General features: G+C 49.4%; 1 protein-coding gene across 1 annotated transcript in view; it reads right to left on the reverse strand.

The window, feature by feature from the left end:
• PPARGC1B (PPARG coactivator 1 beta) overlaps window positions 1-18,135 on the reverse strand; it is a 106,955-nt gene that overhangs the window by 25,696 nt on the left and 63,124 nt on the right. The window contains exon 2 of the mRNA XM_079144755.1: window positions 5,618-5,791. Within this exon, the coding sequence (XP_079000881.1) occupies window positions 5,618-5,791 (174 nt within the window). The remainder of the gene's footprint in view (window positions 1-5,617; window positions 5,792-18,135) is intronic.

Genomic DNA, 18,135 nt, shown 5'->3' on the forward strand with positions numbered 1-18,135 from the left:
GTTCTTATTGGGGACTAGAAGAGTTAATATAGGTAAGATGCTTAGAAATCAGTTCCTGGCACAAAACAAGCACTTGCTATCGTTACGGCTGCCATGATGACAACAGCACCATGTTCCCATGTCTATGGCCATGATGATGGTGGTGGCGGCGGCAATTTCCCTGCCTCCCCTCTCCTCCTTGGGCTCCCCTACCACATGGCTACTGTGCACCCAGTTTTGTACTGGACACTGCTACACAGCACGCCCTCCTGGAGCTTACCCTCCAGTGGAGAGTGGAGGAGAACAAGAAGACCAGCAAGATCATTTCGGAACATGAGAAAAGCTGTTAGGAAAATAAAAGGACGCTTAATGGGAACGAAGAAAATGGTGGAGATCGCAGGCTATTTAGGCTGGCTACAGGAGTCCTCTCTCTGTACAGCTAACAAATTTAGGCTCAAAAGACAGGCAATGGGCTAAGGAAAGAAGACCTGGGCAGAGGGGAAACCCAGTGCCAAGGCCTGACTGAGAGACGGGTGGAAAGGCTTTGTCAGTAATGCCTCAGACATCCTCACAGCGCCAATGAGGGGAGTACTTTCTAGTCTCCATTTTCCAGGTGAGGAAACTGGGGCTCCTGGAGCTTCAGAAACCTGTCAAAGGCAACCCAACAAATGTGGGGCAGAGCCAGGTCCTGGACCAAGGGCCCCCCACAGGTGAACCGAGGCTCTTCCTTTTCTGCTATGATCTACGAGGGTGAGCATGCGCAGCCAGCCCCGTGCGAGAGGCGGGAGTAGAGATCACATTGCTCCCAGGTAAGCCGCAGAGGCCTCAGTCGGGAACCCTGCTTCCCAGGCCTGTTCTGGCAGAAGCACGTGCTGTCACATGATGCCTCCCGCAGCACGTTCCCACCCCAGGTCAGGCTGTTTATCCCTTCTTCAGGAAGTTCATCTGAAATACACATCTCGTGACGGCCTTTTGGCTGCACTGAATCTGTTCCAAACCTTGCAGCCGGAGCAGCAGCTGAGTAACTCGAAGGGGGGACACGGGGAGAGGAGAACAAACGCATTTGTAATTTTTAGAACAGAGCTAAGAATAAAAGAAAGGTCAAAAGAAGATCTTAACGTGGCCTGCCTGGCTCAGGCCCTGGGGCTGGGGGCCTGGAGACTCTGGCTCTGGAATGTAACTGAAGCTCACCTGGCTGCCCCCATCCCCTACCTGACAGTCTCCCTGGCACTCGGGCCAAATTCCCAGTGTTGGGTTCCCAGACGATTTGTCCAACCTGATGGCCAGTTAAGATGTGGGAACTTGGGGCCCAATGGCCATTTTGGGGCTAGTCACACAGGGCTCTGTGGGGCTAGTCACACAGGGTAACCCTGGGCAATTTGTTCCCCTCATCTAAACCTCACTCGCTTTCCCACTGAAGGGCAAGACATGGCCCCTGGCCCTGCAGGGCTCCAGGCAGGCCAAGCCTGGAGTGGTGACCAGAGCACAGAGCTCTGTGGCCTAGCGGCGTGTGGGAACAGCCACAATGTTGAATGAAGGAATGAATGAACCAAACAATGAACAATGGGGGAGACTGGGTTCAGTGTCTCCGAGGCCAGCGTCTAGAGGGAAGCCATCCAGAAATGACATCATCAGTGCTGGATGGGATGAGAATTCCCACTCTTTCCCAGGGACTGTAGCAAATGACCCAGAGTTATTGTGAATTATCACAAATATCAGAGCTGGCAGGGCTCAGGGTCATGGAGTGACCAGGCGTGTCAAACACATGGCACCACATCACTAGCTGACTGTGGTGCTGTTTCCTCCTGCACCAGCTTCTCTCTTGATACAGGGCTCTGGGTTACAACTACCCAGCACTTGTGGTTGGTGCTCCTCTTTGGGCAGGAAGGACCTGAGGCCCCAGGAAAGAGATCTGTCAAGGTCATACAGCAAGTCAGCACGTGGGGTCAAGGATGAGAACCTGGGACTTAGAGTGCTAACAATGGTTTTCCAAGCACAGGGCCCAGGTTGAAAGCAGTACAAAACGGCAGAGGCCTCAAGGAGCACCAGTCAGGTTGGGTGAAAATAAAAATGACTCATGAAAGCCCGCTCCCCAAGACTGCTCAGCTCAGCAGCAGCCTGATGGGGCTGGAGGCGAGACCAGCTGGGAAGAAAGGCCACGCCTGCCCAGGCCAGCCTGGCTCCCTCCAGGCCATCCCATAGGCACCCTAGGATAACGCATCCCAGGGAGCCGGCCACCCTCATCTTTTTCCCTGGGCCCATTAACTCGGCTCCCCCTGCTCAGCTTAGAAACGGAGTGCAAATTAATGGAGAGTTAATCAGCTGAGGGAGGATATTAATAGACTCGGCCCCACCCCCAGCCTTCCTGAGCTGATCTCAAGCTGGAGGAAAAGGAGCCTTCGAGACATCTGAGGGAGATGCTTCGCTGGGGGACTAGCGTGGCTTGAAGGAATGGCTCACAATAGCCTTTGGGCTGTCAGGGCCAAAAGAACGCTAGGAGGCCCTGCATTGTCCAGGGGATTTCAGAGGCCAAGAAGCTCAGAATCACCTCTCCCCCATTTTTCTGGCGGAAGGTCCATGATTTCATCAGTCTAAGAGAACCCAGTGATTCTCCTTTGTCCCCAACAGATTAAAAGCCACTGATGTAGTCCATGTTCCCTCTTCATGCTCACAAGGGAAAACAGAGGCCCACCAAAGGGGGCGACCTGCCAAGGTGACACAGCACAGAACAGTCCAACGCCTGCTTCGTCCACAAGCAGTTACCAAGTGCCCTCATGCCCCGGCCCCAAGAACCCTGAGGCACACAGAGAAATGGAACGCAATGTCCCTGCCCCCAAAGGTTGTCAATCCTTATAACTGTAGCTTGTTCCTCACCCTCCCAGACTGTTTCCATAGCAATAGTGCCATTCAATTGTTAGAACACAGCTCCGACGCAGGCAGCCAGGCGCGGTGATTCCCACTGGTCTCAGGAGGGAACTGTCCCGGCAGTGGGAGGAAGAGGGCTAGAACCTGGGGCCCCTGGATTCCAGCTCAAGGTTTTGACATGGGTCATGTCTGACCCTGTGGCGGGAAAGAAGATATTACAACCCGGTTCTTAACACACATGAATCGAGTCCTTACAGTGTGTTCGGGCCCCAGATGAAGATCACGTCATCGCACGGTCTGAGGACACCTGCACATGAGATGGGAGCCCACAAAATGGGAGTCCCAGTGTGCAAAGCCCAGGGACATAACGCACAGTGTGGACACAGGCCCCACAGAGCACGACGGCGGGGTGAGGGGAGGGGGCGGACCCTAACCACACAATCACACACACAGTAGGTGCATGGGTGAGAAATGGATGGAGCCAGCCTTGGGCAGAGCTCTGCAGCTGTGAGGACCAGCTTCCTCGGTGAGCTGGGGCCCAGGTACTGCACCAGGCTCACCCAAGTCTGAAACCATTTCATGCAGTAGTGGGGCTGCAGCAGAGGCCTGCTGGAGGTCTGGCCAGGAGGAGTAGGTGGGGGCTGGTGCTGTCTAGGTGGGGACAGTCTCCAGGCATAACCCAACCTCTCTGTGTATTAGCTCCCAACCTGAAGGCATTTTCAGAAGTTGGCTCCCTAAGAGGGAAGGAGCAACACAGTGACGGTCTCGTCCCTGTTTTCATAAAAGAAAATAGAGGCCCCTGGACGCAGCCAGGACCATGGCTCAATCCTGCTGACTCCTCACAGGCTTGACAAAGGGGTTCAGTGTAGCAGTGATGGGTATGGGCTCTTTGGTTATAGTCTTCTCCCTGACCCTTCCTACTGTGTGACTTAGAGCTCGTTACTTCATGTCTCTGAACTTTACTTTTCTCACCTGTGAAATGGGATGTTAATAGTATGCAAACTTATAGGTTAACATAGTGTCGAGGAAAATCCAAACTCTTGGCCATGGTGCACAAGACTGCATCCTCAGGCCGGGCTACCTCTCTGATCTTATTCCTAGCACCTTCCCCTTGGCCTTTCTGTTCCCCACCATTGTAGGCCCTTCCTGCTTCCCAGCTCTACCCTTATGGCTGCTTCTGCCCAGAAGGCTTGGTTCCTGCCCTTTGATCTTCACGTGGCTGCTGCCTTCTCTTCCTTGGGAGGCCCTTCCTGACCACCAGCCTGCTGACCCTTTTCTATTCCTGGGCTCATTTCCTCTTATTCCCTGTCACAACTGACTGTTGCTGGCCTCTATTTCCTGGTCTGGGGACAGGTCTTCACCAGCTTGTGAAGTCCACAGATGGACACAGCGTGTGACGCACAGGGAGTTGCATGATCCTTTCTAGAAGGACTGATAAAATCCATCAGGAGAATGGCTTGAGATGGCGTGTGGCACCCCAGTGTGGCACATGACACACGGCATGGTCAGGTTGCCACACAGGCACAGAGAGCCACATCTTCCTCTCCCAGTCTTTATGGGGGAGAAAATTTAAAGAAAAGAATGGACACGAGTGGTGTGAATCTACATCGTGCACAACCATAGAAACAAGATTTGTACCCCATTTGTGTACAATGAATCAAAATGCAGTCTGTAAAAAAATAAAAAAACAAATAAATAAAAAGAAAAAGAAAAGAATGGGTCAGAAAGTAGCAAGCCCCCAGCTTCAACAGGGCCCATCTGCCCTCCACGCCTCACACCCACACACGTGTGCAAATGCACACAGAGCTTATCTGTCCTCATGCGAATCCCAAGCCCCATATCCTGCCACCTAAGAGATGGGCCATCATGGGCCCGGGGCACGCAGGGTTGAGAGGTCTATGTATACAGGTTCTTCGCTGCCTTTGTTAAGTGTAGGCAGTGCCAGTGCATTGGAGGCCCCACCTGAAAGAGGGAACCACTGTATTTACAACTGAAAGTTGTCAGGAGAATTAAATGAGTTCATGTACACAGATGGGGTAGTCCTACCACAGAACAGGTGCTCAATATATGTGAGTCTGTCTCAGAAAGTCCTGGCTCAGAAGGCTACAGACTGGGTTTAGTCTAGTTCAGCTACAGGCTAGGTATTTGCATGAGGCATGAGACTGAACTCTCCCAGCCTCGGTTTCCTAATCTGTAAAATGGGGAAATAATGGCCCTGATTCATGGGGGTTCCATGAGACAATGTAGGGAACAGACTTGGGAGCCCCTGACCCCCAGAGGGCATGACTCTACCTGGGAGGCATAGAGGGGAAGCTCACCCCAGTCATTACTTTCTGTTTTTTCCCTTTTTTGGTACCAGGGATTGAACCCAGAGATGCTTAACCTCTGAGCCACATCCCAGCCCTTTGATATATTTTATTTAGAGACAGGATCTTGCTAAGTTGATTAGGGCTTCACTGAGTTGCTAAGGCTGACTTTGAACTCATGATCCTCCTGCCTCAGCCTCCCAAGCCACTGGGATTACAGGCATGCACCATGGTGCTTGGCTCCAGCCCTTACTTTCTGGAAGAGACAACACAGGTCACATGAGTGGGTGAGACCAGTCCCAAGTCAGGTGTAGATCCAGGACAGGAAACAAGGTACAGAGAGACTGGTTGGGCATGAGACTCTTGGCATGAGAAAGCACAGAAGATGGTGGAACAGGGCAAAGGGCCTTTGGGGGCAGACAGAGGTGCTGGCGCAGTGATGAGTGGGTGAGGCTGGGAGGTCCTACCTGGAAGAGCTCAGAGTCATCGGGGCTGTACTGGCTGGGCTCAGTCTCAGACGTCTCAGGGCACCACTGCAGCTCCCCAAAGCAGGTGGCAGAGTCAAAGTCGCTGGCGTCCAGCTGGGAGAGGTCGAGCTCAGGAAAGTCAGCGCAGAGTTGCTCCTCCCCAGAACCGCCACCCTGAGGAGGCAGGAAGGAAGCAGACAGATCAGAGCTGAGTGTGGCTTGATCCAAGCAGGGCCCTCCTACTCATGATGCTGCCTACCGGACCCTCGGCCATGGCCAGATTTTGCCAAATGACCCCAAACTATAAAGATCCACCCCACCCCTCACAGTCATCAAATCTACCAGGAGCTAAGCCAGCCTGGCAGCACAGACACACACCCCCACATTGCTCTCACCCCTCCTGCTCTGCACTCCTACACATCCCTCAAAGCCCTGCCCACAAGCCATCACTTTCCTTATACTAAAACTGCTTTCTTGAAAACTCTACCAGCACCTATTACAGTTACTCCTTTATACAACTGCCCCCACCTGTAAGAAAACTTCTTAAAGCTAATAGTCCCTCCATATTAACAAGGAAACAAAATACAGAGACAATAACAGCTGACATTACTGAGTGATTACCAGATTCTAGAGAAACATTCATGTTCTCAGGGATTTTAGAGGGTTATTTGTGACGTCTAAAACATAGAAGGCCACCCATCAGAAGATAAGAGGCAAATAAAACCACAGCACACCTATGTCACAATATACTGCAGTGCTTTTGAAGAGAATAAAGCAGATCTATGGATCATCTCCAAGATACGTCAAATAAAAGACTAAGTTGTAGAATAGCCACACGAATATAAACCCACATGTATTCGCAGAATGAAGCAACAATCAAGCTACAGATTTCTCTGTGTAGCATAATCAATGTGCAAACACACCTGGCTGACAGTAGGGGGTGGGGGAGAAGGGAGTCAGCAGGATTCTGCTAATAGCACCCTCTAAACCATGATTCTCCAAGTGTGGTCCCAGGACCACCTACATCAGTATCACCTGGAACTTGCCATGTCAGAAATAATGCAGATTCTCAGGCCAGTCCCAGCCCAACTGAATCAGGAGGGAATCACTTTCTCCTCTAGTCTCCCAAGTTTAACTGTCACCGACAGAAGGGCTGTGCTGGGAGGCTGACACAGCAGCGGAACACCACAGGGACAAGCAGGCCTGCCTGGGGCCTGACAGATCTGAGTGGAGATTCCCACTCACCAGCTGTGAGACTTTGGGCAGGACCCTTCACCCCTCTAAAACCCACCTGCCCCATCTGTAGAATGGGGACAGAAACCACCTGCCTGATGGGGTCAAGAGGAACCGACAGCCTGCTCTGGTAGGAGCTCAATAAGTCAGCGAACAGTAATGACACCAAATAATGGTGACGACGATGATGATAAAAACAGCATTTCATGGCAGGCAGAGAGGGTGGGACCTGCTGCAACCAAAAAGGCAAATGGGTGACACTTAAGAAATAGGTTCTGCTCAGGCCTTTTCCTTAATTGTTCCCACTTACAAGGCTTCATAAATTATGAATAAATATATATTATTAGCTCAACTTGACACAGGAAAAAGGCTTTTATCCAAATTTAGGTCAAATGTTTTAATTGGCATTTTGCAAGAGTCCTGCCTGTGCCGACAACATCACAGCCAGGTCCTCACAAGCGGCCCATCTCTGGCTCTCAAGCCGGGCAGCAATGCGCCCAGCGAGTCTCTATCTACAGGACCATACCCCCATCCCTGTGTCCCACCTGCTCCTTCTTTCTCCAATCCACACATATTCAGCAGTCCTAAATATTAAGCTCTGAGTCACTCTGAGCTGGGCCCGTGCCAGAAGCTGTAGCCAGGAATGCAACAGACACCACTGTCCTCTTGGAGCTCACATGTTGGGGGGACAAGAGGGTGACATTAACAAATAATCACTCAAATAAAATGCAATTACAGTTGTCACCCCTTATCTGTGTTTTCAGTTGCCCGTGGTCCCCTGTAGTCTGGAAATATTCAATAGAAACTTCCAGAATAAGCAATTCATTAAATTTTAGATGGGGTGCCATTCTGAGTAGCATGATAAAATCTTGAGTAGTTCTGCTCTGTTCCCCCAGGACATGAGTCATTCCTTTGTCCAGTGTATCCATGCTGTATACATTACCCACCCATTAGTCACTTAGTAGCCATCCTAATTATCAGATACACTATCAGAGTGCAGTGCATGTTTCAAGTTCAAGTAACTTATTTTACTGACTAATGGTCCCAAAGTGCAAGAGTAGTGATGCTGGCAACTCAGATATGCCAAAGAGAAGCCATAAAGGGCTTCCTTTAGGTGACTTAATGAGGAAAGGGGAAAAAAAATTATGCTGATGTTGCTAAGATCTGCAATAAGAATGAATCTTCTATCCACGAATTTGTGAGAAATGCAAAAGAAACTCATGCCAATTTTGCAATTGTACCTAAACTGCAAAAATCATGATCACAGTACATGATAAATGCTTAGTTAAGATGGAAAAGGCATTACATTTGTGTATGTATGCACTGGGGGGAAAAAAAAAAAAAAACAGTCCATATAGGGCTTGGTACTATCTGTGGTTTCAGGCGCCCGCTTGGAATGTGCCCCTGAGGATAAGGAGAAACTACTTTACAAATTTCTCCTCCCAAAGGAATAGCTGAACACTTCTGAACCTGGTTGAGAACCTGAAGATGAGAGGGAACTGGTGTTGCCTTACCCTGTGGGTCCCCAAGGTGACCCCAGCCCCCACAAGCCCCTGTCTGTCACCCACTTCAGCTATAAGGCACCATCACTCAACAGCTGCCCCCACCCCAGGAGACAGGCAGATCCCCTCATCTCCTCCTGGAAGCTTCCGTCTCCTTTGCACCCAATCAGACTGGGGGATGCAGCAGCTTTTGCCTGTTCTAGGCAGACATTTAATTTGTTTCTAATTTTGGGTCATTATGAATAAGTCTTCAATATTGGTGTACAAGTCTTTGTGTAGACATATGTCTGTTTCTCTTGGGTAAATATCCAGGAGTGGAATTGCTGGGTTATTTGGTACGTTGATGTGTAACTTTATAAAAATGACAAACTGTTCTCCAAAATGTTGTAGCACTGAACCCTGCCATGGGCTGTATGAGAGCCCAATGGTTCCATACCCTCACCAAGACCTGGTATTGTCAGTCGTTTTAATTTTAAACATTTATTCAGTGGGACTATGAGCGAGGCACTGTGATGTACAAGTCTCAATCCCTTCCTTTGTTTGATGCCATCTTAGTGGGGGGAAACACATCAGTGTTTCATGACCAATTAGGTTAGAAACAAAGCAGGTGCCCTGGTGGAGGGTCTCGGGAGCGATCTCTATCTTAGATGGGTGTCAGGGAAGGCTTTGTGAGAAGCAGACACCTCGGTGAAGGAGGAGAAGCCAAGCCGTGTAGGAGGGGGAGCAGCGTTCCAGCAGAGGGATCTGCAAGGGCAAAGACAATGGGGACTGAGCTGGAGGTATGAGCGAGGCAGCAGTTCAGTGAGGGGAGAAGCAGGAGGAGGTGGGATCAGGCAGGGATTGTAAGGAATTTGGGTTTTTTGTACCGGGGATTGAATCCAGGGGTGATTGACCACTGAGCCACATCTCCAGCCCTTTTTTATGTTTTATTAGAGACAGGGTCTCGCTAAATTGCAGAGGCTGACTTTGAACTCATGATCCTCCTACCTCAGCTTCCCAAGCTGCTGGAATTACAGGCATGCACCACTACACCCAGAGGAATTTGGGTATTATTCCAAATGAGATGGAGGTAGGGACAGTGCAGAGGCAGGAAATGGGTGAGGCCATTGGAGCCATCCAAGACAAGTTAGGCAGGGGCTGGTCATCACCTATGGCCTGTGGGACAGGAGGGAGGGCCAAAAACATAGATACAGGGGTGCTGGGCAGCGGGGATCTCCCTGGTCAACAAAGCCCCCGTTGATAAGGTCTCTGGGGAACTCTTTCAACATACTGTGTTCATGGTTCCTCTCTCACCCCAGTAACTCAGAGTGGCCACCTCTGCTGATCTGTTCCCTAAGAAGAACCTGAGAAGCAGAGTCAGACCATCCAGGTGGCAGCAGCTCTGAGAGGTGACAGGGTCGGGGGTGGGGATCATGGTGAGCAATTTGGGACCTAGACACCCTCCAAGAACCAGTTGAAGCTCCAGGCACTCTCTCCCAAGATGCATGTGCACACACAAAATTTATACACAACTTTCAGGCCTTCACAGATTCAGTGTAAGAACTCCTGGCCTGGCTGAGCTCCTTCACTTTCCAGATATGGAAACTGAGGTTCAAGGAGGAAAATGGATTTGCTCGGGGTCATTAGTGACTGTCCTTCCCTGGAAAACATGCCATGCCTCCTTTACAAAATGCCCATAAATGGCCAAGACAACTGCACTTAGTGATCACCCATAGGCGCTCAACATGCTCCAAGTGTAACCAGCATATAAAAATAGAGAAACCTCAGCTTCAAGGCCTTGTCAATTAGGCCTAAGACCACTCTGGCTAAAAAGCATCAAGCACTGCATTAATGGTGATTCCTTGGCTTTCTTTGTCCTGAAGAGGCTTTTGAAGGGGTGCCTTGAGTGACCCAGTTCTTCAGTCTGCACTGAGGCCTTCTTGTTCATCCTGGCTGCTTTCTTTCCACAGGCTCCACTAGTGGAGCCGAGAGGACAAGTGCAGGACTAATAGCCTCGTGCTCACTGTCTGCCAGGGGCTGTGCTCCGCCCCACGTGTACTTGCTCTCATCAGTTGTAACACAACCATGCGGGGCAGGTGCTGCTGTCCCCACGCTACTAGTCGAGAAACTCCAAGATGGAGTCACTTGTGTTTGTTTGCTAGGGCTGCTGAAACAAAGCACCATGTAATTAAAAAATGTCTTGTGTCACAGTTTGGAGGCCAAGTCAGAGAACAGGCTGTCAGAAGGCATGGCTCCTTCTGAGAATCCAGGGAAGAGTCTGTTCCAGGTCTCCCTGGGCCTTTTTAGGGGGTGGAGGGTGGGGGGAGTAGCCACTGAGTCAATCCCCAGTCCTATTTTGTATTTTTTAATTTAGAGACAGGCTCTCACTGAGTTGCTTAGCGCCTCTCTGTTGCTGAGGCTGGCTTTGAACTCACGATCCTGCCTCAGCCTCCTGAGTGGCTGGGATTACAGGGATGTGCCACCTCATCCGGCTCTTCTGGGCTTTTTGAAGGCCATCTTCTCCTGCCTTCTCACACTGTCTTTTCCCTCTATTGGAATCTGTGTTTACCCAAATTTCCCCTTTGATAAGCCATACTGGATCAGGGTCCACCCTAAAGACCTCATTTTAACCTGATTATCACTGTAAAGATCCTGTCTCCAAATAAAGTTACATTCTGAAGTCCTGGGCATTGGGACTTCAATGTCTTTTTTTGGAAGACAATTCGACTCACAGCACCCTGGAGACCAGAAAGGTGAGACTGGGATTCAAACACAAGTCTTTCCTCTCCCTACAAGGCCATCACCAGGCATCCTGTTTCTGAAATTGAGAAGCAACACTCAAGGCCGTTTATTCCCAACTACAGATGGGGGAGTAAAGCTTTGGACAAGAGCTGGGAACAGCCCGAGGCACACGGCTAGCTCGTGGATGAGCAAAGATGAGTCTAGGGCCAAAGGCACTGCACTGTGCCCGGCCCCCTCTGGCCTCAGGGCATCTGCTCATCCCCCTACTAGGGGTCCCCTCTCCTGGAGCCTTGCCTTCAGCAACACCACACCCCCTATTTGAAAGGGCTGAAGCCTCCTCAAGCCAGAGAGATAAATGACCCTGGCAGGGGATTAATGGGGTTTCATCCAGACTCTCATATAAGTGGCTTCATTGGAAGCTTGTGTATCTTGTTGGAAATCGATTCCCTGCTTAAGAAAGAATGCATCTTCAGGAAAAATTGGTGGCTCCACTTTCCTGGCTGCAATCAGCAAATTGCCTTGCTTAGTGCCTGGTCCAGGACAGATTCTCAGAATCACCGGTGGAAGGAAGCAGGGGTGGGAGGGCAGTTGCAGTGGCAGCTTGGGTTCCAGACCTGTCCAGTACTCACCATGAGTCCTTCAGTAGGTCACCTTCCCTCTGGTTCTCACTGTCCCCCTGGAATAGAGAACTTGAAACTAGACAGACCCTCCGGACCCTGCCTGCACACATCTTTCATATAATTCATCTCATTTCTGAGATCCACAGAGGCTTTGGGGAAATATTTTGGCAGAACTCAGCATTTAATGAACAGATCAATGAATGAATTAATAAGTAAATTTCCAGAGGGGAGATAAAAGTGCAGAAAGAAGGTCTTGAAATGGGAAGAAGCCTAGATAAGGTGGGCAGAAGGGCAGGCCCTGGTTCAGATACTGACACTAAGAATTTGAGATCAAGATCAAAACATTAGTTTTAACTGCCAAGGTTTCTTTCTTCCTTCTTTTTTTTGGTACCAGGGATTGAACCCAGGGGCACTGACTTAACCACTGAGCCACATCCCCAGCCCTATTTTGTATTTTATTTAGAGACAGGGTCTCACTGAGTTGCTTAGCACCTCACTAAGTTGCTGAGACTGGCTTTGAACATGGGATCCTCCTGCCTCAGCCTCTTGAGTCACTGGGATTATGCATGAGCCATGCACCTGACCACTGCCTCAGTTTCTAAAGACAAAGTGGGGATTTTTTTTTTTTTTTTAATCATACCTCCCAGGGCTCTTACAAGGGTAAAGAAACAGGTTGGGAGCCCAGCATGTGTCAGACACTCCATGAATGGTAGTCACAGATTGCTAGGGTCTGAATGTGTCCCCACAAAATACATCCCCATGGTGATGGTAACAAGAGGTGGGGCCTTTGGGAGGTGGGTGGTCAAGGTAGGCACAGCCTGGCTAAGTGGGTCCAAATAAATACCAGGAATTGCTGGAGTGTTGGGACAAGGGGGCTCAGTTGGTTGAGTTCCACTCAAGAAGGTAGAGGCTGGCATCACCTTTGCCACTACTTGTAATGAGCCTCCTTGAGGAGGAAGCCAGCACAGGCAACATGGAAATAGGGAGAGAGGGGCTTCTGACAAAATAATTTGTCACTTGTCACACTTGGATCCAGCTGTGCCTGAAGCCAGCGATTCTCTGTGCTCTGCCATTATGTGAGTGAATAAATTCCCTTTCTAGATTACATCCCAGTGGGAATTTCTATCACCTATCAATGAAAATGTGATGACTACTTCATCTCTCATGTTAGAAAAAAAACAAGATTCCCACTGTCTTCCAAATTAATACAACAGTCTTAAAGAAGCCTCCAGAAGAACAGTAGCTGATCTTAGTCCCCAGAGAAACACTTAACAGCATCATATGAAATAAGCTCAAACCATGCACACAAAGTTGAACTCCAGGAAAAGTAGATGAAAGGCCAGGTGTGGTGGTGCACTTTTGTCATTCCAGCGGCTTGGGAGGCTGAGGCAGGAGGATCTCGAGTTCAAAGCCAGTCTCAGCAACTTAGCAAGGCCCTATGCAACTCAGTGAGACTCTGTCTCTAAATAAAATACAAAATAGGGCTGGAGATATAGCTTAGTGATCGAGTGCCCCTATGTTCAATCCCTGGTACACTCCCCCCTAAAAAAAAAAGTAGATGAAAGGAGGGGCTCTGTGCCCAGTCCAAAAGGACCCAACGCCCTGAATTCAGAAATAAACTAGGTCATTGGAAAGGTATCCCCTTCCCCCCCACACAAAAACACTCAAGGCTAAAACCCTCAACCTGTACTCAAGACCCCTTTCCCATGGAAGCATCTGGCCTTGGGCCTACCAAACCTGGATAGTCAGAACTTTCAGCAGACCCCAAGCCCTAGCCAAGCAGGTGCCTGATCAAGCAGGTGTAAGGTGACCCAAGAAAAGGTGTCCAGGCAAAAGTGGATCCTCCTGCTCAGAGATGGGCAGTGCTCAAAACAGGGCCACTGAGCTATGCCTGACCTGGCCAACTGTGAAGGAGCACAGTTACCAGTGTACAGCTCTTCACGGTAGGCACAGCAAGAGGACTCAACTTGGCACTCACTCAGCACCTTGCCATGTTGGGAGTTCTCTGTTACTTACAACCAAACCTAATCCTATCCAGGCCCCCTCAGACTTTGGTACAATGTTTACTATCTTCTACCTGACCAGCCAGTCAGGTTTCCCAATGCTCTCCGTCCTCCCATCCACAACCTTCAATATTTATGGCACCCACCAACTGGCCCGCTCTCACCAGCTGAGACATCTGTGTACTGGGAGCCAGTACCCATTTGTTACTACAATTACGAAATTCAATTAAATTGTCCATAAACAGCAAATGTGAGGACAAAAGAAGAGTTCTCAATGAAAACTAAGTTGAAGGCTGTGGAAGGATTCCATAAACTTGATTTGCTTACATAAAACCCTGCCGTCAAATTCTGTGTGGACAAGATCACAGTAAAAGATGAGAAGAGACATATAATCATCTAGACGGATTCTGCACTCAGACAACTTGACTAAAGTCTGGTAAGTTCTTGGTGCATTGGTATAAATACTCCAATTGGAAATTGAAGCCCTGGCACTGTGGGTGTGGATCGTGCAGGAAATGTGACTTTAGAATTTCAATCCTGGCACCACAAACAGTCCTGAACCAAAAGATTGGCAAAAAATGAACAGGCAGGTCATGTGGCTTCATTAAGATGACGTTAGGCATTAAGTTCCATGATTCAGTGCTTTACCTAACCTTTTCCCAGGAATTCCTCTCCCCAGCGTCCCCCTCGACTGCCAACTAGTTTCCCTCTCATCAGATAAGAAGGTGTCCACTGAAGGATTGGACGAGGATTCCAGCCTCCACTGCATAGGAAATAAGGCCTCAGGCTGAACTACCGGGACCCAGCGGGGGGTGGGCACTAGAATAGTCCACAGTCCCATTTTTAGAGACCAGTATCTTATTTTGCAGATGATGAAATGGAGGTTCAGAGAAAAGGAAGGAGGAGTCACCCAAGATCCACACAGCCAGCTCCTGGCAGGATTAGGACAAACTAGGATCTCCCATGTCCCCTGTCCAAAGCTCTTTCCAAGGCCAGGTGCAGTAGCACACTTCTGTAATCATGGCTCAAGGCTGAGGCGGATGATTGTGAGTTCAAAGTCAGCCTCAGCAATCTAACAAGGTCCTAAAGCAACTCAGAGAGACCCTGTCTCTAAATAAAATATTTTTTAAAGGGCTGAGGATGTGGCTCACTGCTGAAGCACCACTGGGTTCAAACCCTGGTACCAAAACAAAAAGCTCTTTCCAAAATGACAATCCACTTCCTCAACAGCTGTGGCCCATACACCAACATTAGACTCCCACGCCCCCACTACCCCGCCTTAAAAGGCGAGGGAAAGATTGAAAAGAAAGAGTCCTGGGGTGGCATTATCTTCTTAGTCCTCTCCTTCCCTGTCCCCATTGCCCCCAAGCAACCCTACCCCACAGGGGTCTGAGGACTCAGGCTGCTGTACAGGGTGGGGTTACCTGGTAGTGGGGCAGTTCCCAGATGGCCTGCCAGAGCCCTAAGAGCAGAGTGCTCTCCTCTGGCGCTGAGGTCTCAGACGGCAGCCCCTCTCCACCTTTGGCAGTGTGGATCCTGGCACCTGGCCAGGCCCAGGAAGGCCATGGTGTTTTTAAACAAGTAAAGGTTGGATTATATTCTGTGACATGAGCACAGGGCGTTTGGGAGCCTGTGCTATGCACACATTGTGTTTGTCTGCACTTATAGTCAATTTTAGGCACTTGAACTCAAGAGCCTCTTGAATTCAAAGGCGAGTGGCAGGAAAGGCACTATAGCTGCCAAGTGATGGGCAGGTATAGTGGGCCAGATCAGTGCAGGCAGGGCTGGCCCCGGCTCTCACGCTAGCTAGTCACAGGTGCTCAGGCTCTGCATCTGCAGGCAAGCCTACCGCATGTGGGGCCTCAGCCTCAGCACTGGCCAGGCCCTCGCCTCCCCAGGCTCTCCTCCTCATCATCCCCAGCGAAGTATGGCTCCCACCTGGGCCTCCTAGATGCTAGGGTGCCACTGGATCCTAGGGTGGCAGCCCCAGCACTGGCTTAGTAGCACCCTGCTGCAGTTCCCTCAATTTGCACCTATACTTCCCTGAGATTCCCTCCACCCTGTCCTCTCACTATGCTTTTGAACTGTGGGAAAGAGCCAGGAGCCATGACGCATGCCTGTAATCCCAACAACTTGGGAGGCTGAGGCAGGAGGGTCACAAGTTCAAAGCCAGCCTCAGCAATGGCAAGGTGCTAAGCAACTCAGTGAGACCCTTTCCCTAAATAAAATACAAAATAGGGCTAGAGATGTGGCTCAGTGGTCAAGTGCCCCTGGGTTCAATCCCTGGTACCAAAAAAAAAAAAAAAAATTGTGGGCAATAAATACATACAACTTTAGTTGTTTTTAAGCATTAAGTATTAATTTTTGGCAGTAAGTACATCTACACTGCTGTGCACCCATCACCACCATCCCCCTCTAGAACCTTCCCCCATTTAAAATTTATCTATTTGTTTATTGTTTGTTTATTCTCAACTAGCAGCTCCTTGTGAACAGAGGCTGTGTCTATTTTGTCCCCTGTCATATCCCCAGTGCCTGGCACATAGTAGGTGCTCAATAAAGATGTGCTCAATAAAAGTAATGAGCACCATGTAAACTGTCAAGGGAGTTACACAGAAGCAAAAGAGAACAACATGGAAACAGTTTCCATACAGCCCCAAGACAAGGTCAATTGCCTGGCAACCTCAGCTTCCAGATAACAATTTCAGAGTCTTGTCAAACTCTACAAAGACAAAACCGCTGAGAACTCCTTTTCTCTCCTGGTTCTGGACCCCTCTGCGAGGTCAAGAATGAAGACATACGATCACAGGAGCCACCTGACATCAACAGTCGCCATTTCAACACCCAGCTCTACCCAAGGCAGCATTTTATCAGTGGCTGAAGGGCGGACACAAAAATAGACTGCAGGGATCAGATGCCACTCTCAGCTGCTCCCTGGACACTCAGCAGTGGTCGAAAGGCCTTCGGAGGCCTGGGGACCTGGGGTCAGTGAAGGTGGGGGGGCATGTCATCTGTCACAGTAATGCACGGGGATCGGACGGTGGAGCCAGAGTTGAGAATCCAAAATTTCAGTAATCAATATTTAAATGCAATAGTTAAAAAATAGGAAAGCAAGAATTCCATCCATAACTAATAAAAAAATACTTACATCCTAAATAAAGACAGCATCACCCATGTTTCCTTTTGCCACAAGTTCCAGTATGGCTATGCGTGGCACTTGTACTGTTTCCACCTTTAAAATTTTTATATTTTGTTCGGTGTGTACATTTTCTCTCCAGTTATGTTTTTCAAACGCTTGAGTTAAAATACAATTTATTTTGATTGCTGACTTTTTTGACATTCCCTTAACTCGCCCGGCAGAGCCAAGTGCTCCTCTGCCCGTTCTCCACCTCGGGAAGGAGGCACTGTTTGAGCAGGGGACTAAAATGAAAGTGCACCCTTGGTCATGACACTTGGGCCTTAGATTCAGTAGCTCTACAGCAGGACCTATGAGCCTGGACTCGCTGTGAGATTGTCCCAGCCTGGTCTGGAGAGGTGTTTTAGGTAGGAGAGTGTTCGGACAACAATAAAGTGCTGTCCGTAAGTGAGGAACTGTCGTTGAATCCCTCTCGAGGACACTGAATGGACTCTTAGAGCCGCGGGTGCTGATGGTTTTGAGGTGAGCTGCAGAACCACTTGCCCTATTTACAATGAAGATTGCTAAATGAACAGTGTGCTTAAGGACAGTGAGAAATGACAGCAGATCCCTGGTTCTCCTCCAAATCAGGACATCCTCTCCCACTCCCACCTGCTTCCTGAATAAGAAGGAAAGCAGAGCTGGAGAGGTGGTGCACACCTATAATCCCAGCAGCTCAGGAGGCTGAGGCAGGAGGATCATGAGTTCAAAGCCAGCCTCAGCAACTTAGCTAGGCCCTAAGCAACTCAGTGAGACCCTGTCTCTAAATGAAATACAAAAAAAAAAAAAAGGGCTGGGTATGTGGCTCAGTGGTTAAGTGGAGCTGGGTTCAATCCCCAATACCAAGGGGGAAAAAGAAAAAGAAAAAGGAAAGCAGTTTCGGCTAGCCCCCGGGGAAAGTGCCGTTCCACCCATCCCACAAGCAAAGGGTGGTCACCACCGTTCCAATCACACACCAGCAGCTGCTTTCCTTCCTGCAATGATTTGTGGGGTTTTCTCAAACTTGGAGTGTGCAGGCGTGGAAGCCAGCCCTCCTCCTGTGTTAGGTGGATGAAAAGGACCTGGTTTGAGTTGATGAGAGAGTTCTGGAAATGGAGAGTGGAGATGACCACACAGCATGGGGAATGTACTTAGTGCCCCTGTTACATATAACTTAAAAATAGTGAATATTATATGTATTTTACCATGGTAAAACAAAATAAATTTTAAAAGGTCTCAGAGACCTAAAATATTGCCAGCACTGTCAGGCACGGTGGGGCACACCTGC

The sequence above is a fragment of the Sciurus vulgaris genome (assembly GCF_902686455.1).
Source record: "Sciurus vulgaris genome assembly, chromosome: 6".
NCBI lineage: Eukaryota > Metazoa > Chordata > Mammalia > Rodentia > Sciuridae > Sciurus > Sciurus vulgaris.